General features: G+C 37.6%; 1 protein-coding gene across 1 annotated transcript in view; it reads left to right on the top strand.

Moving 5' to 3' along the window:
* Positions 1–25,466, top strand: part of ZNRF2 (zinc and ring finger 2) — a 71,617-nt gene that overhangs the window by 29,468 nt on the left and 16,683 nt on the right. The window contains exon 2 of the mRNA XM_036246589.1: positions 10,700–10,795. Coding sequence (XP_036102482.1) covers positions 10,700–10,795 — 96 coding nt within the window. The remainder of the gene's footprint in view (positions 1–10,699; positions 10,796–25,466) is intronic.

Genomic DNA, 25,466 nt, shown 5'->3' with positions numbered 1-25,466 from the left:
TTTTAGGGGAGAATTTATACTAGGATTATCAGAAGTTGTGCCTCATTATGTCAGCTTCTTCCTCTCATTTCTGTGGCTGAGTGGAATATTAAACCACTTAAAAATATGTTTGACCTGAAACAGCAACAGAAATAACTAGTCCAGATTTACATGAAGAACGTAACAGATCTTGGAATTTCTGTCCCTTCAACCCTATGTACTCCACCCCATCTTTTCTACTTGCTAGAAAATGGTTTCATATTTTGTTTTCTTTGATTTAGATTTAATTCTGATAGTTAACAGCATAGTAAAATCTCCATGTTGCGTGTGAGCGTTCATGTACATGTGCAAGAATAGGAGGGAGGGAGGAAACAGTGAGCCATACTTGAACAGTGTTATTTGGCTATCTGTTCTGAGCTGCCATTGTTGGTTTGAGCACTAAGAGAATTGTGGAGAGAGAGCTCCACACTTGATCTTCAAATTTGGGCATGAGAAGGGATATATACTAGAAGGAGGATGTAGTTGTTTATTCAGTATATATTTTTGAGTTATCTACTCTGCTTGGCATGTGTTGTGAAGTAGTTAAATATCTTGGTATGAAACATGAAGATATGTTTTAAAATCATTCCTTATGTTACTGAGTTCTGTGGACTATTTGGTATTTTTATTTGAAAGTTCTACAGGCGTTTGACAATAGTTTCATTATAACTGCCTATATTTTTAAAATAAATCTTAAGTCTAATATAATGTTAAAAGCGGTAATTTTGTTTACATTTACATTTTTAAAAGACTTAGAGTTTAGTAAAATTTACTGAACCTTTAGTAAATAGATTTTGCAATACCTAAACCATGGTAAGACAACAAATATGAATATGATAGAAACAGTATGTATATCTTATAGACATGACCTGAAATGAAACAGGTGATAAACAATTATAAGCCATTGAGGTTCTACCCACATTGATACTCTATTTCTAGAGCTAATTATCAAAACTGGTCATCAGTTTTCTGCAACTGAAGGGAATTGGGAACATAAATGTCGAGAAGCAAACTATTTGGAGACATTGAATTTATTGAGAATTTTAGTTGTGCCCTGTGCAGATTTTTCAGTGTTTTGCTTTAAGCCAATGAGTGCAAACAGTTACTAACTGTAGTAGTTAAGAGTTCATTGTAGTAATTATTTTGAAATTTTTTTTTTTGCTCTTCATTTGACTTCTGTGTTAATCTGGGACCAGGGCAGCTGATGGGCATTATGCAGCTAACTATCTCTCAGATGAGAAGCTGTGGCTCAAGGATGTATTTCTCCATCTAGTCTGAATTCCCAGAGCGAATACCGTTACTCTATCCTTTGCCTTCCCCCTTTCCCAAACTGGGAGAAAATTGTACAGCAGAAGCTATTATTGTGTGTGTGTGTGTGTGTGTGTGTGTGTGTGTGTGTGTGGTACGTGCCCCTAGCTGGAACCGAACCCACGACTCTCTAGTCCGCAGGCCAATGCTCAACCGATGAGCCAAACTGGCCAGAGCGGCAGCAGAAGCTATTTTTGTCCTGTTTGTGAAAATAAACGGATAGACTCTGATTCTGTGGAAGCTCGCACTCAGTTCTGAAAGTGCATTACATACTGTTGTGGTGTGAATGGGTGCCCCCAAGTCAGGTAGAAACCCCGATAGTATTAGGAAATGGGCCTCTGGGAGGTGATTAGGTCATAAGTGTTGAACTCTCATGAATGGGATTAGTGCCCGTATAAAAGGCTCTAGGAAGCCCCTTCCACCAGGCCAGAATGCCACAATTGACTGTGTTGGCACCCTGATTTCCCGAACTGTAAGAGATAAGCCTCTGTTGTTCATAAGCTACCTAGTCTCTAGTATTTTCTTATAGCTGTCTGAATGGCCCACCGATACTTCAACTTCATAGTTACTCTAATCTATCATATTTGTAGGTGATATGTATTTAAAGTCATCCAGACAATAAATAAAGCCAAAATATGAGATGAGAAATAAAGCTAATGGGATATCGAGGGGTGGAGGAGAGAAAGAAAAAAAGTTGGCAGAGAGTTGATTGATAGGCTTGAATACAATAAAAGCAATAATAATGAAAAATAGGAAACAAGCAAAAATTGGGCATGTTTGTAGTGTTGTTTTTAAGATTATGAGTATACCGAAGACAAATATTTATACATGTTATTCTTGCATTTTATAACTAAAAAAATGAATTGCAAATTTGTTTTTTAACTGGGTGGAGGAAAATTATTGTTTCCAATACGTAACTCTCCCTGGGCTTCTGAGTAGTTTCCCAGATATGGGAATTACATCTGTTACAATGTCCCAGATTTAATACCAGTATGGATTTTGATTTGCTTATACTTCCTAACGTATGTTTTTAATAGTAGTTATTCATTTTGTAGAATTTTGCCACTGTTCACAAGGAGTATCACTTCTCCTTGAAAACAAGCTCAGACTAGATCCCCTTTAATGGTTGCATGAATAGAACATTGTTATGTAAGATATTGTAAATTTTTAGCATAACTACTTACGAATGCTATGAGAGAGAGCTGGTAGATGAGTGGAGTGCAGAGTGCGGTGAAGAGAGCCCTTGTCCTGGCCCTACTGCTGCCTTGTTTTTTGACTTTTGGCAAAAATTTTACTTCACTGAGTTTTTTATCTGTGGAAGATGAGTAGATGCTCCCGTTGGTTCCATTCATATTCTTGCACCCAGATGGTGTGGGAGTTAATTACTGTGAACACGGAGAAGTCTTCTTTTTAAACAACACTGAGGGCATTGTCAGGTGCACGTAAGTGCTTTTTGTTTAAAAAATCAGGAACCAGCCCTGGCCAGTTTGGCTCAGCGATTAGAGCGTCGGTCTGCGGTCCAGAGAGACCCGGGTTCTGTTCCTGCTAAGGGCCCGTACCTCGGTTGCAGTTTGTCCCCGGCCCTGGTTGGGTCATGTGGGTGGCAACCACTCAGTGTGTCCCTTTCACATCAATGTTTCTCTCTCTCTCTCTCTCTCTCCCTCCCTCCCTCCCTCCCACTCTATCTGAACAAAATATGGAAAAATGTCCTCGGGTGAGGATTAAAAAAAAAAAAAATCAGGAACCAGAAAAGGAAAAGAAATTACCCATCACATCTTTTTTTTTTTTTTCATCTACAAAGAAACCTCCAGGGCATATTTAAAGAACCCTTGTAGAATATTTTGTGAATCATTTTAATATGCTGGTGTTTAATACTTTTTAAAAAAATACTTTTTGGGATAGCATTTCATTCCAATATTTGAGTGCCTACTATGTGTCATAATAGACACACTTTGCTTTGGGACTACAAAAAATAAATCAGATCATAATTTTCACTTTTTGTACAACAAAAAAATGTTGCTTTATTCATTTCTTCTTTCCATTCTCATCAGAAAGTTCTTTTAGAAAGGTAATATATAAAATAAAGTGACAGAATTGTCAAAAAATAATGACTTAAACCCTTCTAAGAGTTCTGAAGATACTACCCCCCCCAGCACACACCAAAAATGTATCTCAAGTAATATCTTTATTATTCTGTAGATGGTTCTGAGTCCAGTATGGTTTCTGTCACCCTTACCCCTCAAGTGTACATGCCTTACATTTTCTGTCTAGATACTTATTATGATTTTTTTTTTACTATTTTTGATCATTTTCTTGTTTTTTTTTATTCCATTCTTCTTTTTGAGAAAACCAGTTAGCCTTTTATCTTCCATAAATTTTATCTTTTCTAAATAATTGTCATCTTTGTTTTTCCTAAGTCTGCTTTTCACGTCAGTGATGTTATCACTAGTTTTGTCCATCTCACTCTGGTTCTTCTGTGGTTTTTATATCTGTTACGTAGATTTGGTTACAGAAATTTTATTTCTGTTGCAATAATTGTTATATTCACTTTCCTTTGCTGAACTATGACAACTCTGTTTCCTGAGTTAATTTTTTTAATTGTCTAATTCATCTGCCTTTGAATGCTTTTGTCTTCCTCCTATAGTAGCTTCAGTGCTTCGGTTCCATATTAAATCTTTTCTTACTGTTCTTTGAAGAGTGGAGCCATTCCAGTTGGGCCTCTGTAAGAGAAAAACAGTAGGGGGAAAAGAGAAAAGGTGATCTGGGCCAGCCAACGGCTTCAGCTGAGATGTGTTCTCACAGAATGTGTACTTTTTCACTAGGCTTATATGTCCTATGTTCTACAGACACGTTTTGCCTTAAAATAGTTTTAAAAATTAAACCAAGTCAAATATGCATATATTTTGAAAAGATAAAGTACTTCGAGTCTTATAAAACCAGTTTTTATATTTCCACACCTGTAGCTATGAATTGTAACATTTACTTGCATATTAATAAATAATGCTTATATTCCTGTTTTTAATATTTTTAGACATTAACTATTACGAGCCTATTATGAAAGATGGTTTGTATATGCCATCTATCTTCATTTTAATCCTTTCACCTTTTGAATGTGTTTTTGATTGATGATTTGTTTAAATCTATACTCATTGTTTATGCTTGTGGATTATATTTCCTTTTATGTATTGGTTTCATAATTAATAATTTCCTAGTCCTTTGCTTACTTGTCTGTTTTTATGTCAGCTCTTCCCAAACTTGTCAAAGAATTTAAAACCTGCCTGATTACAATCTTGTTTTTCTCCATGATTGAACACATCATAAAAATCTTATCAGTTCACTACCTATTTCCTCCCTGCCTACCTCTCCCCTCTCCTCCCTCCTCTTCCCTGTCTTCCCCTCCCCTCCCTTCCCCTCCTCCCTTCTTTCTCTCTCTTGAACCATGTACTCTCCTCTTGCAATCTGAACTAATACCTTCTAGACATGCTACAGTTATCCAGGACTTCTTTACCTCTCTCCTAGAAGAGATCATGTTTTCTTGATCCTGTGGTCTTTCTCTTTCCTCTGCTCCCTTGTTTTAGTGGGGCACATGTTCTAAAAGTTGCTTAAGACTGTGCCCAAGAAGGACAATTTTGAATGCTTTACTTATTGGGAAAAAATGTATTAAGTGTGAATATGTAGTAGTTTGGATATATAATCTAAATGAAATCACTAATAATTTTGAAGTTATAGCTTCATTTGTCTTCTTCTTTCAAGTGTTGTTGTTGAGAAGTTGCCATTCTGATTTTGAAAAACAGTTGAACTAGACTCTCCAAAAAGATTATCATGAAAGACAAAATTAAAAAGTCTGGCAATTGTTCAGTATCGATCTTTTTTCTTTTTGAAAACCCTGGACTTCATTCTGTACCTCTGATGCTTGTTATTTTGTAGCAGTGCACCTTGATATGGCTGCTTATTTTCATTTGTTGTATTGGTACTTCTTAGCCTGTATATTGTTGACATAAGAAATGTCCAACTCGGTAGAGAATTTTTTAAAGTTTATTTGAGCCAAACTGATGACATTGACAAGAAGTAAGTTCTCAAATGCTCTGGAGAATAATAGTTTTACAGTTTCTTTTATACAATTAAGGAGGGAAAGTAAGGAAGATTACACGAAAGTGGGAGAAAACAAGGTGGGGATTGGATTACAGGCTAGTTAACAAGAGTATGTGTTCCATTGAGGGTGTTTATGCTTCTGGGGTCTGAAAAAGTGGATTACTGTGACATTCAAAGGTGTGTTAACTTAGATGTGCAAAGATCGATACCTTTTACTAAAGAAATTATATGTCTGGGGCATGACTGCTAAAGATGACTTCCCAGTTAGGAATTTATGATCAGATCACCCTGTGAGATCACTTTTTTTCACTGGATTTGTCATTTTAGTACAAAACCCCTTTTCGTCCACAATACTCATGAACTTCTTTTTGGGAAATTGTGTCTTTGATAGTTTCTTCTCCTTAAGTCTGTTTCTAGTTGGTTGGATGTTAAACCACCTGGATTGATCTTCAAATTTCATTATTCTATTTGACTTCTGGCTCTCCTTCCTGTGGAGAGGACTTAGGCTCCGCAGCCAGGAGGTCTGAATTGTGGCATTGCCAACCTCTAGCTTTATGGCTTTACATAGACTGCTTATCCTTTCAGTTTTTCATCTGTAAAACAGGGTTCATGTTAGTACCTAACTCAAGCGATATGGGGATAAATGAGTTAATTTATCCAGTGTGTTTTATTTCCTGTTACACAGTAAATATTTATATTTTCATTTGGTATTACTATTGCCTCAAGTTAATATTCTGCCTGTTTGAATTTTTTAAAAAATTTTCTTTATTGATTTTAGAGAGAGAGAGATAGAAACATCAATGAGAGAGAACATTGATTGGCCGCCTCCTGCATGCCCCCCGCCCCTGGGGATTTGGCCCACAACCTGGGCATGTGCCCTGACTGGGAATTGAACCAACAACATCTCTGTGCATGTGTTGATGCTCAACCACTGAGCCACACCGACTGGGCATTGAATTCTTAATTTCTATAAAAAGTTTAGTTATAAGAGCCTTTGTTTACTTCTCTGTTCCTGTTTATATCCTCCTGCTCTTGTTTTATGGGTGGAGTATCATTTTGAGTTTTGGGGACAATTGATAAAATTTGGGAAAAACCTTCAACATATAAGAAGGACACCAAAACAAATAAATGGAAACAAAAGCAAATTAATAGTTTGAAAAATAAATCTTATAATTAATTATAAGATTTTGGGGGGTGGGCAATGCTGAAATTTTCTTGTCTCCTGCTTGACTATTTTATCATAGTAAATACCCCTTTTCTATTAATTTGTTTTGTTTTGGTGCACTACTTATATGTTGGAGGTTGTTGAAAAATTTCCTCATAATTAGATTCATAATATATTTTGCAGAAATACACATGAGTATCATGTTCTCAGTGAATCACATTAGGGGCCACAGATGTCAGCTTGCCTTTTTGTTGGTGATACTCAGTTTGAACATTTGTTGAAGGTGATAGCCAGTTTTTCCGTTTTATGTTTTGTTTTGTTTTTTTAATCCTCACCCGAGGACATTTTTCCATTTTTTTGTTCAGGTAGAGTGGGAGAGAGAGAGAGGAACAGAGAGAGAGAGAGAAACATCGATGTGAAGGGACACATCGTGTGGCTGCCACCCGCACGACCGACCAGGGCCAGGGCCAAACTGCAACCGAGGTACGCGCCCTTAGGGGGAACCGAACCCGGGTCTCTCAGGACCGCAGGCCGACGCTCTAACCGCTTAGCCAAACTGGCCAGGGCGGTTTTCTTCTTTAAGAAGGGTATAATTAGCCCTGGCTGGTTTGCCTCAGCGGTTGGAGTGTCAGCCTCAGACCAGAGAGTCCCGGGCTTGGTTCCCGCTAGGGGCATGTACCAAAAAAATAAATAAAAAAATTTAAAAAAGAAGGTATAATTATTATGATATAATTTGCATTCTTATTACATTTAAAATATCTTGTCATTATTTTGATTCTCAGATTGTTCAAATTTGATGAGGAGAAGCCTTTTCAAGCTGGCTCCAGTGCTCAAGCACTTCCTTTCTGTAGGCTCACCTGTATTTTCCCTGCCCTAGACCCGGAACCAGCCATTTCTCTAAGGAGCCCTCGTTTCTTCTGATGGGGAATGAGATTTAGAAACCCAAGATCTGGGGGCTGGGGCTGTTTTTTACTATTGAGTTGTTATTGCTTCTAGGCCCTTTTAGTGGACTGAGCTATGTGTGTGTGTACCTATTTTTCTTTGTACCTATTTGCTATATAGTTAAGTTCACTTGTTTATATTTATATAATTTTAATAGGAATTTTTTAAATCCTGTTCATTATTCGTTTTTGGATTCATATATCATTAACATTGTTCAGAAGTCAAAAATCTTATTAAAAGGTATACTCAGGAATACCTTCTCTCTGTTTTTTCTTTTTTACCACATTCTCACCACCTTAGGTAACATTTATGTAAATCTTAGGTTGGAATTTTATTCTCCTTTGTTTTTCTTTTGGCAGATACATATACATGTATTCTTATTTACCTCTTCTTTCTTGCATGATAGCTGGATTCTTTTTCATACAGCTTTTTTTTTTCACTTAAAGCATGGATATCTCTCTATATCAGTTTATAGAGACCTTTCTCATTTCTTTTTTATAGCTGTGTAGTACTCCACTGTGTAGATTAATAATGTGTTTATTCACCAGATCTATTATATGTTTCTGATCTTGGGCTATTTCAAAGAGTACCACAGTAAATTGTGTGTGTTTTAATTAAAACATATAAATTTATTTATCAAGGTTCTGTGAATAGATAGGATCAATTGATGGTGTTCTTGGGTTCTCACTTGGAGTCTCTCAAGCAATTGTAGATGGAAGTTGGGTCTGAAGTCTCTTCAGCCAGACTGGGAAGAGCTTAAAACAATGGCAGGGTGGTCCAACAATAGTGAGTGCCTTTCTTTTTGTGCCTCCTGGATCAGAAGCAGCAATCAGCCATCAGAGCACAGGTTCCCAGTGTTTGGAGGACAGGGTCCTTTTGCCCGCCCTGCCTCCTGCAAGCTGTTTGCAAGCTGCTCCAGGAACAAGTGCATCGCTGCCTGTCATGTGGCTGGGGTGGAGGAAGGGAAGCTGCTACTGTGCTAAGAGCTAAAATTAACCACAGTATACTGTTCAAGTCTTCCCCTGGGAATTATGAGCCCTCAGTAGATTCCAGAGTTCCAAAATAGTAACGCAGATAGATGCCTCCAGTGCGCGGTTGTCTAGGTGGGGAGGCAGATTCCTCAGTGCTTCCTACTCTGCCCTCTTCTCAGAATCCTGTCTGTGAATATATTACTTGGTATTGTTGGGAACATACTTTTGCGGTGAGATCTAAGTAGTGGGATTGCTAAGTAAAATACATACGCAGTCTAGGTAGGTATTTCCAAATTGCTTTCTGTGGTTGTACAACTTTGCATTCCCACTAGCAGTGGAGGGAAGTGCCTGTTTCCCCACAGCCTCACCAACAATGCATTGTCAAGCTTTTGAGTTCTTGCCAATCTTGAATGAGTAATGATATCTTATGTAGAGATAAAGTAAAGCCTAAGGAGATAAAACAATATACAAAGAACCACCGGAATCTTTAGTTTTTTAAAATGCTTTTAATACACTGTGAAAAATAGTGTTCAAAACCATACATTTTATTTGCGGTGTTGGATACCTGGATTAAGTACCCATGCCAAAACTTTTCCCTAATTTGTAGAACGTTCTGCCTAGGGACTACTCTAGTCTGACTCATTTGGTTGCAGTGAGTTTCACGGCACAGCGAAGGGAGGGAGTGCCCGTGAGAACACACCCACGTGCACTGCAGTGGAGCTGCCGGAATGGAAGCAGCTTTGGGGGCTGGCTGCTTTTCACCGCCCTTCGTACTAGCTGCTGTCACTGTGGCTCTTCCGCTCTTTGGCACATCTGCTTCAAGATCTCCGTGTGCACCGTTTTCCTCTGTTTGCCCGTAGTGTCTGCTCTCTAAGTTCACTTTGCACAGGAGCCAGGATGGACACTCCAGTCTCTTACCTGCATGTGACCTTTTGGCTTCAGCCCTTTACAGCTGATCCATGTCCTCTCTTGCTGTTTTTTAGTCACATTTCTAAGAAAAATGGATTGGCTTAGACCATCTTTTTGCACTACTCCGATTGTTGTGCCTACCTAAACTGTAAAATGGCTTTTTTGGATCAGGTGTTAAGCACCTTAGGGATGTCAGGGAGGGAACAGGAGCTCAGCAGAGAAGCAACAAGAAACCATGGATAGGACAGACAGTTTCCTTGGTGAGTGAGGGGCAGGAAAGAGCTGACTGCATAACATTCTCTCTTTCAGTATACCAGTTTATTTATTTATTTATTTATTTTTAAATCCTCACCCGAGGATATTTTTCCATTTTTTGTACAGATAGAGTGGGAGGGAGAGAGAGGAAGGGAGAGAGAGTGAGAAACATCGACGTGAAGGGACACATCGAGTAGTTGCCACCCGCACGACCAACCAGGGCCGGGGACAAACTGCAACCGAAGTACGTGCCCTTAGCGGAAACCGAACCCGGGTCTCTCCGGACCGCAGGCCGACGCTCTAACCGCTGAGCCAAACTGGCCAGGGCTACCAGTTTATTTTTAATAGAGTACTTCAGACAAATACTTAGTAGTGCAGATTGAATATTGTAGGAAACCAGCTAGTATTGAGGTGTCAAGATTGAGAAATCTGCCCTGTTTGATGCTCCTGTTTTCTGTTTGCATTGTGATTGTAGTAGCATGGTGTGGCGGAAAGGCTGCTGTACTAGCAGTCAGCGGTCTTAGGTTCTAGACCTGATTTTGCTGTTTTGAAAGGTTCTCTTAGTTCATCAGATAAACCTTGAAAAGATCAGTGGAGTAGAATAGTTTATAAGGTACTGTTTAGCTACAAAACCCGTGACTCAAATTGTACTATACCAGGCTGGGAAGGTAATTTCCACAGCATGGTCAGAATACAAAGCTATTGTAACAAAATCATAAGTTCAGGTTAATGTAAAAAATCAGACAAATATGAGAATGATTGGGCCCTTACATTAGAAGAAGATGGAGTTTTGTAGTGAACCAGTTCTCCTCATTTGAATTTGTCTTACTGGAAATGGGATGATCTTCCTTAACTGATTTTAGTTGGATAGTACAGTCACAAGCTCTTTTCTCAATTTTAAATTGTACACAAGTAGCATATTATTGTAAGTGTAATACCGAAATTTGAAATGCTCTGTCTTCCATGTTTGTAAAGAGAAATAATAGTTGGATATTCAGACTAGTTAAGTAATATGGCTTTCTTTTACTTTTTCTTTTAGGATTTAAGTGCCCTGTATGCTCAAAATTTGTACCCTCAGATGAAATGGATTTACATCTTGTGATGTGTTTAACAAAGCCAAGAATAACTTATAATGGTAAGTCCTCTGCTTTAAAATAATGTTTTTAATTAGAATTACCTTAGATGTTTCAGGTAAATTTTAAAATGCCATGAGCCCTGAACAGCCAGCTAGTGTTTTAGTTAGACCTGGTGCTTTGGCTGTGCCATTATTTCCTGAACACAGTGTCTCTAGATAGTCAAAACCACAGCAGAGATTTCCACTGTAGTTTTGGTACATTTTGAAATAGACTTAAAAAAAAAAAAAAAATCAAGTAGTTCACTCCTGACTTGAAATAAGTGGAATAAAATTAAGGAAAAAGGAGAGCCTTTTTCTCACAATTCCATGAATAGAACATATGAGAAATTTTAGGTTTTTCAAATGTATAGTTTGGTTTGAAATAGAATAAGTAGGAAGAGTACCAGTAAACAATGAAGCCAATTGAAAGATTGACTTCATTCAACAACTGTGTTTTGAGTATGTCTCAAGTATGAGGTATGGTGTTAAAAACTTGGGGTGAAACAATGACTAAAACAGAGATGGATCCTACAGGCTAGGATCATCCAAAGGTGAATCAACATAGTAGCACTTACTTAACAATCTGGGATTTCTCCTCAGATTAAAAAAAATAAAATGTTGGGAGAGGTAGAATTTAACATGTTACTCTGAGTAGCATTTTTGCAAATTGAGTTAGGAATCTCTCTCTCTGAAAAGTAGTGCTTCAGCCACACTGTTATAGTGGTGACAGTAGGGCACTTTTTCCCATTTGTTTTCCAGTAAGTACAGGTAGCTTTTAGTAAACATACCTGTTGATCCTATCCAAACCTTTTTGCATTGTGAAATTGAATTGGCTACTTTGCATAATTTAGTTGAAATTCAGTTACCTAAGAAATAAAAAGCTTTGCATCCTTAACTTTGAGGTAAAAGTGACTGGGTTTGTTTCTTATACTTAGTCCATTGTTATCATTATCTTCTATAATTATGTTTATTATAGGTGTCTTTAAAATAAATATCCTTAAATCAGTACTCTGCCTTAGACTTTAAAAGTACAAATATGTTTACTTTGACCATATAATAAAATTTTCTACTATATCATTTATTTGGTATCTTAGAGAATCAATATGTAGCCCTCTGCTTGGAGATACTATAAACCAACAATTTAGGTTTTAAATATTTGGTAGTATTCCAGTTCAGAAGTTAATAAATTTAATGCAAACAGTAACCAAAGTTGCAGCCATTTTTAAGAATGGCTACCTACTTTAAGGTAGGTAGTTCAAAAATTTTAATTTAAATATAAAGTGTCTATAAACATTATTCACAGGAAGCAAAAACAGCTTATTCACAAAAGTTATATATGGTTCCTGAAGTTTTAAAACTTGGGCAGTGACCAACTGTGGATAAAAGGAGAAGGAGGTCTGATTTAGGCTAGAGAGGTGGCTATTGGTCCTGTGCTTCCCCATCACATGTCTGTGGGAGTTCTAGCACCACCCTGTTTTGAAGGCGGAGTCCTGTAGAGGAGGAGAAACAGTTCCTATACCCTTTTGAATTATTGGCTGAAGCCCTAGTAACAAAAGACAGATTAACAATAGAAAAACAAACAAAATTGTATTGACACGTATACTTGTGGGTCTACATGTGGGATAACCAAGGGAAAAGGAACAAATCTCCGAGGTAGTTTAGAATGCAGGCTTAAATATCATTTTCAACTGAAGACAAGAAAATGAGGGTGAGGAGGCCAGTTATGGGAGGTTACCAGGGAAATCAGTAAACAAGGGGTCTATTATGCTGATTTAGTTGGTGCCTTCTCTATTGAGTAAGATTCTCCATTCTCTTGTGATTTTCAGTTATCCTTCTCTTTAAAGGGAGACACCCATTACAAATGATTTCTTTTATAAATGTAAATTTCCCTTACTAAACAATAACTTCTCTGTTTTCAGAGCCCCCTTCTGTGTCTGCTCTTTCTGAATCATCTTAAAATAACTCTTACGCCATATTTTGGGGTAGCATATTCTGCTATTTGTCAGCCCCAAAATGTCTTCTGTCACAAATGATGAGTCTGTGTGAAAATTGGTCTCCCTAACACCTAGGCAAGGCATCTAGGATTATTACAAAGTTTAGAACAAGGTGAGTCAAAGAATCTTGAAATGGACTCTTTTTAGTCATCTGGACTCCACACAACTTTATATTTGAATTCCTGGAAGTTGATTCCAGAGAGAGAGAGACATCATAGAGACTGGGCCTCTAAATTGTGTTAATTGTTGAACAAAACTCAGCTGAATAAATTTGAAGCTCTGACTGCCTTTATTCAGCGATTCGGGAATTGGGCAGCATCCATCTAGCAGATACAAGGGCTGTACAAGATAATAGGTTTTTATAGGCAAAGTGGGTGGGGCCAGACAAGGAAGTTATTATCAAAGAGCAAATAGTTTCAGGCAAGGTTCTCTTTTAGGGGAAGGCAGGAAGGGGTCTGTCCAGGAGATTACCTCACTAGTGTTGATCAGCTAATTTCAGATCGACTGGTTATAGGTTATATTCCTGGGAGAGGCTGAAACTATAATTAGGTGAGGTATTAAGTCAGTTTGCCGACTTGGAGCTTAACACAAGTGGCTCCATCTTTGGCCTGTTGTCTCTTTTTTGACAACTCAAATGATAATTTTGTTCAGCATAGCGCTTATTAATTTACACTTTTTGCAGCCTTACCTTAAAGTAGCTAGATCTGAAATTTTGAATTTTATTTGTTAAATGTATATTAATTTAACTGTATAAATATTCACAACTAGCAAGGAGAACTGGACTTGTTTTTCAGGCTGGATATATTTATAGTCAAATTCCAGAAGAGCATGAACTGCAGAAATTTGAATATAAACACACACACACACACACACACACACACATACACATTCATACTCAGTGATGATATTTTTTTTTTTAAGAGAGAGAGGAAGGGAGAGAGATAGAAACATCCATATGAGAGAGAAACATCAATAGGCTGCCTCCTGCACGCCCACTACTGGGGATCAAACCCACAACCCAGGCATGTCCCCTGACTGGGAACTGAACTGGGACTTCTCAGTCCATTGGACGATGCTCAATCCACTGAGCCACACCAACTGGGCAGTTTTTTAAAAAGTCTGTAATATATCAAAATACCCAAGTCTCAGTAACAGAGGAAGAAAATTGACTAGCTAGGTGGAAGCTCTCAGGGTTCAGGCAGTTGGCCCAGCAGAGGTTCAGATAGGAGGCCCAAAGTGATCATGGCAGGGAATGAATGATTCAGAGAGTTGAGAGATTCAGTTCATCTACTGCGGGTGGTATTTTGGCAGGATGGAAAAAAATGCAAAATGCCACAGTGAGTATTCATCTGAATAGTCTGCCTTATGTTAGGGACTGCCTGCTTCATACACTTTTCCCTCTTTCATATATGTACTTCATTATTTAGTTTATGGACATAGTAATTAATTGTGTATTTTGTGAACATGATACAAATTTTATGAGTATACTCTTTTCATTTCCTCATTTTTCATCATCTAAAATGTCTCAGAACAAACCAAAAAATAAGGTAAATATTGTTAACAAATTCTTAGTCTTGATTTTGTTGGTTTTTAAACTTCACTGGATCGTAGCATGTTTTGTATCATCTAAAGTTCAGTTTTTATTTTAGACATCTGTGATTGATGGCAGTAAGATTTATATTTAAGAAATCTTTGTTTTATTTATAGTTGGTACTGTGTGTGTGTGCGTGTGCGCACTTGTACCTGTAGAAGGTGTAACTTGAAATAAGTTTGTCTTTGGACAGTTCATTATAAACTCATGTAGTGAATCAAAGCAGAGCCTTTTCAAAATCATCAGAAAGAAGTAACTATGGGCAGAGTAAGATGTGACTCTTACTCTGTTAAATTAACATATTTAAAGAAATATGTACATCTTGAGTCATTGGAAGGGAACTTGTTCTGTAGTGAAAGTGAGTTAGAGGAATCCCACCTTTTGCCCTCGCTGTCCTTGGGAGATGGATGTTATCATGCTCACCGGAATGATGAAGATAGATTGCAGCAGACGGTCAGTGCTGAATCCCAGTGTGCGTGTGCAGCCTCCAGGTGACCTGGCTTCCCATGAAGCATGTGCAGGAGAGCACAGTGTCCCCCTCCTTACTTACTGTCTGGTGTTCAGCCAGTTGTGGTTCTCATTTTAAGTTGTAGACTTGCTTTCTGCCTTACATACTACATTTTCTTGAGTTTTAAGAAACGCGCCCCACCCACACACACACATTTTGATGTTTCTGAATTTAGGATGTTTTCTGAATGGGCATGTCTCTTATAATTGAGGTTTAAAAAAAAAGTTGCCAATAACCACCAGGCAGAATTTTAAATAAGGAGGTAGTAATTGCCAGAGTTTCTGTGAGCATGCCCTTCTGTGGAAGATTTCTGTTATTTGATTTAGTGTCTTTGTTTATTTATTTGCATTGGTGACTTCTGTGGTGGAGTTTTAACTTCCGTGTGATTCCTGATTGTAGTTTTAAATGACTTCATGAAGCTTACATTATGGGGCAGCACTGAAGTGAAGTGATTCTTTTTTTTTTTGGTACTGTAAATTAGCTTTCAAGCCATGCAATACAAATTAATGCAGTAGAAAGTGTAAAATCCCTTATACTATCTTATGGAAATTTTAAAGTAGTTGATGTCCCAGAAGAGATTGGTAAAACTATTGTAAAACCCACATGGGATTTCTATAGAAAAATAGTTACCTTCTGTGAAAGTACCACAGCTTTTTCACCCACTCATCTGCTGATGGGCACTTGAGCTGTTTCCAAGTCTTGGCTATTGTAAATAATGCTGCAATGAACATAGGGGTGCATACATTCTTTTGAATTAGTGTTTTGGGTTTCCTCGGGCAAATCCCCAGAAGTAGAATCGCTGAGTCACAAGACAGTTCCATTTTTCATTTTCTAAGGTAACTCCATACTGCTTTCCACAGTAGCTGCACCAGTCTGCATGCCCACCAACAGTGCACGCAGGTTCCCTGTTCTCCACACTCTTGCCAACATCTGTTGTTTGTGGATTTATTGGTGAAAACCATTCTGACAGGTGTGAGGTGATGTTACCTTTAGCAACAGTACGGAGGGACCTAGAGAGTATTATGCTAAGTGAAATAAGCCAGTCAGAGAAAGACAAATATCACATAATCTTGCTTATATGTGGAATCCAATGAAGCAAATAAACTGATGAACAAAATTGGTTCAGAGACATGGATGCATGGAACAGACTGACAGAGCTCAGAGGGGAGGGCGTGCGTGCGTGGGGGTTGGTAACAGGAACATAGTAACCAAAGAACTTATATACACATGCGTAGCCCATGGACACAGACCACAGTGTGGTGAAGGCCTGGTGGGGGGACAGGCTTGATGGAGGGGACAAAGGGGTATGGTAAATGGGGGACATCTGTAATACTCTCAACAATAAAATACATTTAAAAAGAATGTCTTTACAGACCAGTTGGAGAATAGTATGGTACTTATGTGGAAAGTGGTTACATGATGTGTTGGGAGGAGATAGACATAGACATATCACAGAGAGGCATAGGAAGAATTGGGTTTAGTGATGGCTGGAGGAATTAGGGAGGGAGGAGTCCCTGGTGCCTGAGGATTGGCAGTGGAGTGACTCACTTTGTGGAAAGGAGAGTGTATGAGAGCACCTAGCTGCTCTAAACAGTGTCCCAGAGATGTTGATCTTTGCAGATGTGAAAATTACGAGATGTGATTTTTTTTTTTTTTAATTCTCACCCGAGGACATTTTTGCATTTATCTTTAGATAGAGTGGGAGGGAGAGAAGAGGGGGTGAGAGAGAGAAACATCAATGTGAGAGAGACACACAGACTGGTTGCCACCCACATGACCCTAGCCGGGACCTGGGACAGACTGCAACTGAGGTACGTGCCCTTAGAGGGAACTGAACCCGGGAATTTCTGGTTTGCAGGCTGACACTAACCGCTGAGCCAAACCAGCCAGGGTGAAATGTGATTTTTTAAAAAGGTTTTTCCCAAATAGAGGAGTAAGGATTTTGCAGAGGGTCATTGAGTATTTTGTTGAGTTCAAGAAAGATTTTAGAGAGAACTATTAAAGAAATTGCTTGTGAATATTTTTTTCAATGATCATTTATTACTTATATAATTTTTTTTAAATGCCTTCTGTCTGCCCTCTAAGACACCTTATCCCTGATAATGAAAACACTGTCCTGGATTTGCCTCCGAGATGGCCTTGAGAAGTATCTCCCCAGCCACTGAGTGGTCTGGGTTAGGCTCTGCCTTTTGGAGAGTTGTATTTAACTCTTAACAGTGTATTAAGGTAAAGTAAGATTTAAAGTAATAAAAATATTCTAGATAGTCTTACTTCTTTGCCATCTAAATATTTATAGTATTTATGATTTACTTGCTTTATTCCATTTTCTGCTAAACTGATTTTGGAAGCTCCAGGGTTTTTGATCCCTCAGCCCTTCCTAGATTATATTACTTTTATTTTAATTCCTTTAAACTGGACTTGTTAGCGGTCACCTCAATTTCTAGGACTTTCCTTGTAATGCTTTTTTAGTATGAGAGACCTATTTGTAACTGAAAAAATATTTGACACCAGTTTTGGTTTTTAAATACTATTCTCTGGTAGAAAGAACCAGGCTGGGTCCTTGCAGAAGGGGCTGGTTCTAGGGCTGGAGCAGAGAAAATGAAGAACAGCCTGGAGATCGTGTGTTGCCTAAAAGCAAGGAGGTGCTCAAAACCACAAGAGATTATGTCAAGGGACATAGAAGGCAACTTGAAAGAGCTCCCAATGAACAAAATTAGTATAGCACAGTATTGGATTACAACCCAAAGTATGAAATAAATAAATCTGAGTGGATCAGTCAATAAATCATACAAAAAGAGTAAAAGTTTAACCTGGAGCCTTAATCCTAAGAGGCACGTCATTTATTTCTTCTCTTTTAAAAAAATGTTAATGTTTCCATTTGTTGTGATGTAAAAGAATTTCCTTCCAAAATTTTCTAATGTGCCATATGTGCTTTCTGGTTTTAAATACCCAGAGGACACACTGAAACATTCAGTATGTGGTGAGTGTATAATTTGAAATACATAATCTCAGTGTATTATTAACATTATAATAGAGGATGAAATGGATTTTGGGTGATGAGAGCTACTCTTGTAAGCCTCAGTAACAAAAGACTGTAATTTTCTCTTCTTCAGGTTTTAGAGGGAAAATGTGAGTTAATTTTTTAGGTATTATATTGTGGAATTCTCTTAGCGAGGACTCCTATCAAGAAGTCTTACTCTCCAGACATTTTATGTTTGTTCTATGCAGTGTACAGACGAGTGCATATAAAGCGTAGTTTATTATTCATTAACATAAGACTCAACTGGACTCTGTGTTTTACCCTTTATTAAGTCATAAATCACTAAGAAAGATATACACTGTCTTTTGCTCAGCTTGTTTTTGTTGTTTATTTGTTTTTTAAGGTTTTCAGTTTACCTGTCAAAGACTATGTTTGTCTCACATTTGTTTTGATTCATTGAGAACCTTTATCTTTTAGTGTTAAACTTGTTAAGTTTATGTCTGGTATTTTATAGTTTTGTTACTGTTATGTTTGTTTTTATCATTTGAATTTCAAAGTGATTTGCTTTAGTTTTTCCAGGCCTCTCTCTTAGTTAGCTGAAATTCATCCTCATATAAATCTTTTGAGAAGAACTCATGGGAAATAGTACCCTAGACTTCTTACATGTTAGATATTGCTTGTCTGTAGTTTGTTTTTGAGTAACAGGTGACTGGTTATAAAATCTTTAGATTACACTTTTTTTTTCTTGGGGATATTATAAGCATTCTACCAGTCTTTTACTATAAAAAGCTACTATGGAGAAGTCTGAGACCAACCTAATTTCCCCTACTTTTAGAATTGACAGTCTTTTTGCCCAGGTGCCTGAACTCTATTTTATTTTTTTCCATCACCATTTATCCCCCCAATATACCCTCTTCCTTTATCCCCCCAATATACCCTCTTCCACCTGCACCAACCCATCTCTCCCCTGGCCCCCGCAATGACCGCACTGTTGTTGGTGTCCATGAGTTCTTTCTCATTTTTTGCTCAGTCCTTCCATCTGCCCCCTCCCTCCCCCCACCCCAACAAGAACTCTACTTTTTTATGACCATTATCTACTAAGATATATTTTAAATAGTGTTGATTTTTCATGATTAGTTTTTTTTCTAGAACTTATTGGACCCTTAAGTATATAGTTCTAGACCTATTTTTCTGTAGTGTTTTCTTGAATTTTATTTTTGACTGCAGATATGTAGTTGGAACCCACTTTATTGGCTTACATAAATAACATTTTTTTCTTTAATTCTTAATAATTTCTTCATTTCCAATTTATTTTTCTTGATTCTGACACCCCAGTGTCCCTGACTGTAATCTCAGAAATGTCTGTTCTTTGTTGTGCTCCTCTAGTTTCACCTTCATTCTGTAATGGCTTTTCCTCTTCATCCCTGAGCTCTTATTTCTTTGCATGTGCTCTAGGACAGTTGCTTCCCTGTTTTGTAAAACATTGGCAAATAAGTTGATTTGTTGCAGCTGGAGAGTGGATGTATGATGTTCTCTTATACTATTCAGCACACATAGTTAACATTTATATTATGACTCGTAAATTTGGTGGTGGTACTTCTCTTACTTTGTGTTCTTTATTTTACTGTGTCCTTGTCCAGTCTTCTCTGGATTGATCAAGTAGCTTTACCTTTCCTCTAAATTAATTGAGAGCTTTTACTGTGCATTTTTTTTATTCCTCTTTTTGTTGCTTCACATTAATATATGTCTTTAAACATGTATTTCTATTTTATTCTATGAAAATTAGGGGTTTTCTTTGTGCTCTTCCTCCTAACATATTCTTATTTACTTCCCTCTTCTCCCATTACCCTCTTCCTCTCTCTCCAACTCTTGTATATTATGAAGTAATTTAGACTTAACAGTCTACATTATTAAGTTTTCACTGGCAGTATATTGTTTTTGTTTTAAAACCCATAGTTATGTTACAGTCTCAATCACAATATTATCTATTTAGATTTAAATTTCACTTATATATGTATTATTGCTTACTGCTCTTCTTTATACTCTTCATTTATCTCTATTGAAATTTTTGTTATTTTAATTTTCTTTTGTTAGAAGTATTTCCTTGAATGAGTTCCTTAGCAAGCCTTTCATGGATGGTATACTTACTGAGCTGCTGGATGCTCAAATGCTTTTGTTTGTCTTCATATATGAATAGTATCTTGGCTGAATATAGGATATTTTTATTTGTTATTTTTTTTCTCCTTTATGTCTTTAAAACTGTTCTACTCTCTAACTTCCAGTATTACAGATGAGAAGTTGGGCTCCGTCTCATTATTTTTGTAATTTTAAGTTACCTGTTCTTTCCATTTGGAAGCTTATAGGTTGACTCCTTTTTTTTTTGAAGCTTGGAAATACTATTTTCCCCCAGGGTGCATTTATTTAAGTGTTTTTCCACCCTCCTCCCATCTCTAGTCTGTTTGAGACTTCAGGAGCCCTTTTAGTCTAAAACTTAAGTCTTTAGTCAGCTCAGGGTTTATTTTCTTCTAGTATTTCATTGATTATTATGTCTCTGTTCCTTTTTCTCTTTTTGTTTGTGATTCCTGTAATTTCAACATTAGAGCTCCTGGATTTGTCCTCTGTGTCTTACGTTGTCTTGTGATGTGGAGGGTAGCTTATGACCTTATTTTTTTTTTTTATCCTCACCTGAGGACATTTTTGCATTTATGTTCAGATAGAGCTGGAGAGAGAGAGGGAGGTAGAGAGAGAGAGAGAGACATTGATGTGAGAGAGATGCATCGAGTGGTTGCCACCCACGTGACCCCAACCGGGGCTGGGGACAAACTGCAACCGAGGTACGTGCCCTGTGTGGGAACCGAACCTGGGACTCTCCAGTCCACGGGCCAATGCTCTAACTGCTGTGCCAAACCGGCCAGGGCTGTTTGTTTGTTTGTTTGTTTGTTTTTTTATGCATTTACTTACATGATATTTTTTATAGATGACTAATTTAGTTTTCTGCAGTGACCTTTCTTTTTACCTTTCTCCAAAGTATTAAATTAAACATTACATACTTTGGTTCTAGGAACTTTTACTTATAAAGTAATCCTTCTCCCATTCAGTGTGATATTATAGTAGATGTCTATTTTAATTTTTCAGGTTGGTTCACCTTCATTCACATTGCTGTGTGTACTTAGCTTATGACCTTTCTCAGTAACATAATGTTAGTAGTTGTAGAATCTCTCAACATACATGTAGATCATACTGTTATTTCTTTCTCAAATAGAAGATAGAATGCAAGATAATTTTTTAAGAGCCCAGTGCCAGTGGTCATTAGCTTGGCATACACTGAGGCCTTTTTTTTTTTTTTTTTGAGTGGGAGAAAAGACGATTCCCAGTTCTGGGATGCAGGGAGAGACTCTGTCCTCAGCCCAACTTTGAAGCTGCTTTCTGGTGCTTCAGTGTCAGAGTAGCCTCTTCCCTTATCCCAGGGGCTCCCTGGGCGATTTAGGATTGGGAGACTTTGAGCAGGCCCCCGGAAAAGAAAGAAACCTCTTTCTATATCAGTCTGTTTTCTTTTTCTTTTTTGGTATGTGCCCCTAGTGGGAACTGAACTTGAGACTCTCTGGTCCGCAGGCCGATGTTCCACTGAGCCAAACTGGCCAGGGCCAGTCTGTTTTTTTTCTCCTTAACAACAATGAAAAAAAATTTTTTTGACACTTGTACTTTCTTGAATTTCATGTGGTTTAATTACATGGGGTTTCAGATGAATTAGATTTAGAGTTTCCAGGATCCAGCAATTAGTTACAGTTATTTTAGTAATTTAGTAGCAGGGTAAATGAGTCAAGAAAGACCTCTCAGTTGTTAATGTTTTATTACTCTTAATATCAAGCTACCATCTCAGCTTCTTGCTTTTTCCAAATACAGTTGAGTTCTACACTTTGCTTTATAATCTCAGCAATGGACATTTTAAATATCTTTCCTGTGCATACATACTTTTAACATTCTGTCAATACATACCAAATCAACCTATAATTATTTGTTGGCAAACTTGGCATGTAATCAGAGCTTTCTGGTTGATTGGGTGACGTGAAACTCTTGGATAAAGAAGGTAATACACTGAAAAAGAAGGTCTGAGCTCAGCTGAGTCACCGGACTGCAAATAAAGTGCCCAAGTCCCTGAAGCAGCAGACTCAGGTTTTTGGACATTTTCTTTGTCCATTGGCTGTTCATTTGTTGTTTCGTGTTTTCTCTCTACTCTCCTGAGATCTTACATTTACTGTTCAAAAAATATTTATTAAACACTTACTGTGTATAATATGCTACTCGCTGGAATAAGCAAAACCTACTACGTTCCCTGCTCTCATAGAATTTACTTGTTTCTTTAACACAGAGGTTGCAAAGTATTGGCCACATCTGGCTCAGACTTTTTTTTTTAACTTAACTTTATTGTTGAAAGTATTACAGATGTGTCCTCTTTTCTCCCCTCATTGACCCCCTTCACCCTGCTCCCACCGCCTCCACCCAGGCCTTCACCTCAAAAATATTATTTTGTTTGGTTTACACAGTAGCAAATGTTTTTTGAGTCTATATTTTGAAAATGACAGATTTCACCTAAAAACTTAACTTTGCAGCTAGCTCCTTTAAATATATAATGCCCCATTAATAAGACTAGGTGCACCAGTTTGCCACGGTTACCTGTTAATCTCTAAAACCAAGGCCAAATTCAGTTGGCATTTATTGTCACAACTGTGCTGTTCTTATAAAATAGTTTTTCAGAGATGAACTACTCCTTGAACGTTTCCTGGCAATTCCCTTTAGGCGTTTGAGTTTGTGGCCCTTGTACTTGTTTATCACTCAGCCTGCTAATGTCCTTACAAGTGGGTGGAAGCAGAAGGGAAAGACCCTTACACTTTAGCCTCAGTCAACAAAAGCAGTGGACATACATACACATTTGAGTTGACATTTTTCATTTACATCAATAATGTGATAGGTAAAATAATTTTATATTTAGCTAACAGAACCTTTTAAGTATTTTCACATTCATTAGCTCTTTTGTTTTTTAAAATTTATTTATTTAATCCTCACCTGAGGACATTTTTCCTTTTTTTTTTTTTTGTAGAGTGGGAGGCAGAGAGAGGAAGAGAGAGAGAGAGAGAAACATCAGCGTGAAAGGGACACATCGAGTGGCTGCCACCCGCATGACCAACCAGGGCCAGGGACAAACTGTAACCGAGGTATGTGCCCTTAGCGGGAGCGGAACCCGGTTCTCTCTGGGCCTCAGGCCGACTCTCTAACTGCTGAGCCAAACCGGCCAGGGCAGCTCTTTTGTTTTTAATCATCAGTATTAAAAACCATGTGAGCCCTGGCCGGTTTGGCGCAGTGGTTAGAGCATTGGCTTGCAGTCTGGAGAGACCCAGGTTCGGTTCCCCAGGGCATGTACCTCGGTTGCAGTTTGTCCACGGCCCTGGTTGGGTCGTGTGGGTGGCAACCACTCGATGCGTCCCTTTCGCATCGATGTTTCTCTCTCTCTCTCCCTCCCACTCTTATCTGAACAAAATATCAAAAAAAAAAAAGTCCTCGGGTGAGGATAAAAACAAACAAACAAAAAAACATGTGAGATGTAGGTATTTATGACTTGCAATTTATTTAAGGAAAATGAGGCACAAAGAGGTTGTGCCAAGGTCAACCATGGTCTTTTTCTATGAGACTGCCTTTCATTTGCATTGTTTCATTACATCTTCATAACAATGGTGAGAGCACAGGTGGAGCCTGCAGGTTTTATCATTTGTTTAGATTGGAGAAAGCAAACTCAGAGGAGAGTTCTTGCTAATAATCATGTAATTAGTCTTTAAAAACAAACCTGCTCCTGCCAGGTGCAGTGCTAGACATGTGACAGGCATTATCTTATTTAATTCTTACCACTGCTGTATGAAGTAGGTACGTTATCCCGTAATATACCTGAATAAGATGAAAAGTTGGAATTTGAACCTAGAACTGCCTATAAGTAACATATTCTCTAGATTGCTTGATTCTTTTTTTATTGCCATTAAGAGCCTACATTCAGCTTATTTTCCCCCTCTCCCAGACTGCTGTTTTTCTCTGCAGTGATTCAAAACAAAAATGGATCCCAAACTTAAGTTTAGTTCAAAGTATATTTTATTCTGTTTTTGTATATGTTCAGCAGTTTGCAAAATTTTTTTTCTTTTTAATGTAGACAGCTCATTTAAGAAAATACTTGTTTGAGTTTTAGCAAACGAGTGTAGTAATTGGTTTTAAATTTTGGTTTATTGTTGATTTGTGACAAAGAGGTGGCATAGGAAAATGAATTTTATTTGAAGACTAAGGAATAATTTGGCAATGTAATAATATCTTAGGTGATTTGTATGACTTTTTGCAGCATGTTAGGTAACTCATTTTATAAAATACTTAATCCTAAGCTTGTTTTTTTTTTAGGTAAATTAGGAACAAAGAGGCCCAATAAAGCTAAATATATAAGTATTGAGTTAGTGTTCCTTTTGTATATTTTGCCTTTAGTTTGGGTTCCATTTTATTTTACTTAATTTTCTTGGAGAAGGTACCATATGTCCATTTTCAAAATATTCCCAAGAGTACACATTTTTTTCTTAAAAGTCATCAGAAGAGTCACAAGTTCTGTTTCCTTTTGAGTAATTAGTGTTTACACACACAATTTTTTTTTTTTTAAAGAAAGAGGAAGGGAAAGAGAGAGAGGAAGAGAGAACAGAGAGAAACATTGATGAAAGGGAAACATTAATCATCTGCCTCCTATACACCCCCCACTGGGGATCTAGCCTGCAACCTGGGCTTATGCCCTGACGAACCTCTCAGTGCATGGGATGACACTCAACCAGTTGAACTGAGGAGGGCTAAATAGGTTTTTAGTGATTTTAGAGAGAGAGAGAGGGAGAAGGAGAGAGAGAAACATCTTTCTGCTGCTTCCTGCACACCCCCTACTGGTGATTGAGCTCGAAACCTGGGCATGTGTCCTGATTCAAACTGGCAACCTCTTGATGTATGGGACAATGCCACACTGGCCACAGCAGTTTTAATTTTAAATTAAGTTTCTAACAGTACAGATGAGAAGTGGCTGTGTATTTTGTCAATTCTCAGTTATATTTAAACTAAAAAAAGTGTTGCTGCAGTAATTGCCAATATCATCTAGGCAGAGGAAGCTAGTAATTCCTACTAGAACCAGAATATGTTTCTAAAAATGTTATAAAGCTGACACTGACTAGGAACTTTGAGTTTTATACAGTTTAATAGAGGTAGTCCCGTTTTTATTGATATATTTGTCTTACAGTAAAAATGACAATTTCCCTTTGTTAAAATATTTCTAATTATCCTGAGTATATTTGAGTACAGTAACAGCTCTTGGATCTATAATCTAGAATAAGAATGTTAACTTCTTTTAAGTCCATTAGAGATCATTTTACTTCTGAAAGTATTTATTAATAAATCTTACAAGCCCCAATTTTTCATACTTTGAGTAAATGCTTCTTACTAATGTTATGAAATTTTTAATTCTTGATTTTTCTAGGGATTATTTCACATTTCAGCTGCTTTTGTTTTCTACTGCTATCATTGAGGGTTCAAGAACAAAAAATAAGTCTTCAGGTAAAATG

The sequence above is a fragment of the Molossus molossus genome, unplaced genomic scaffold (assembly GCF_014108415.1).
Source record: "Molossus molossus isolate mMolMol1 unplaced genomic scaffold, mMolMol1.p scaffold_m16_p_7, whole genome shotgun sequence".
Lineage (NCBI taxonomy): Eukaryota > Metazoa > Chordata > Mammalia > Chiroptera > Molossidae > Molossus > Molossus molossus.
The sequence above is the reverse complement of the archived record's forward strand: the minus strand, read 5'-3'. Positions and strand labels throughout refer to the sequence as shown.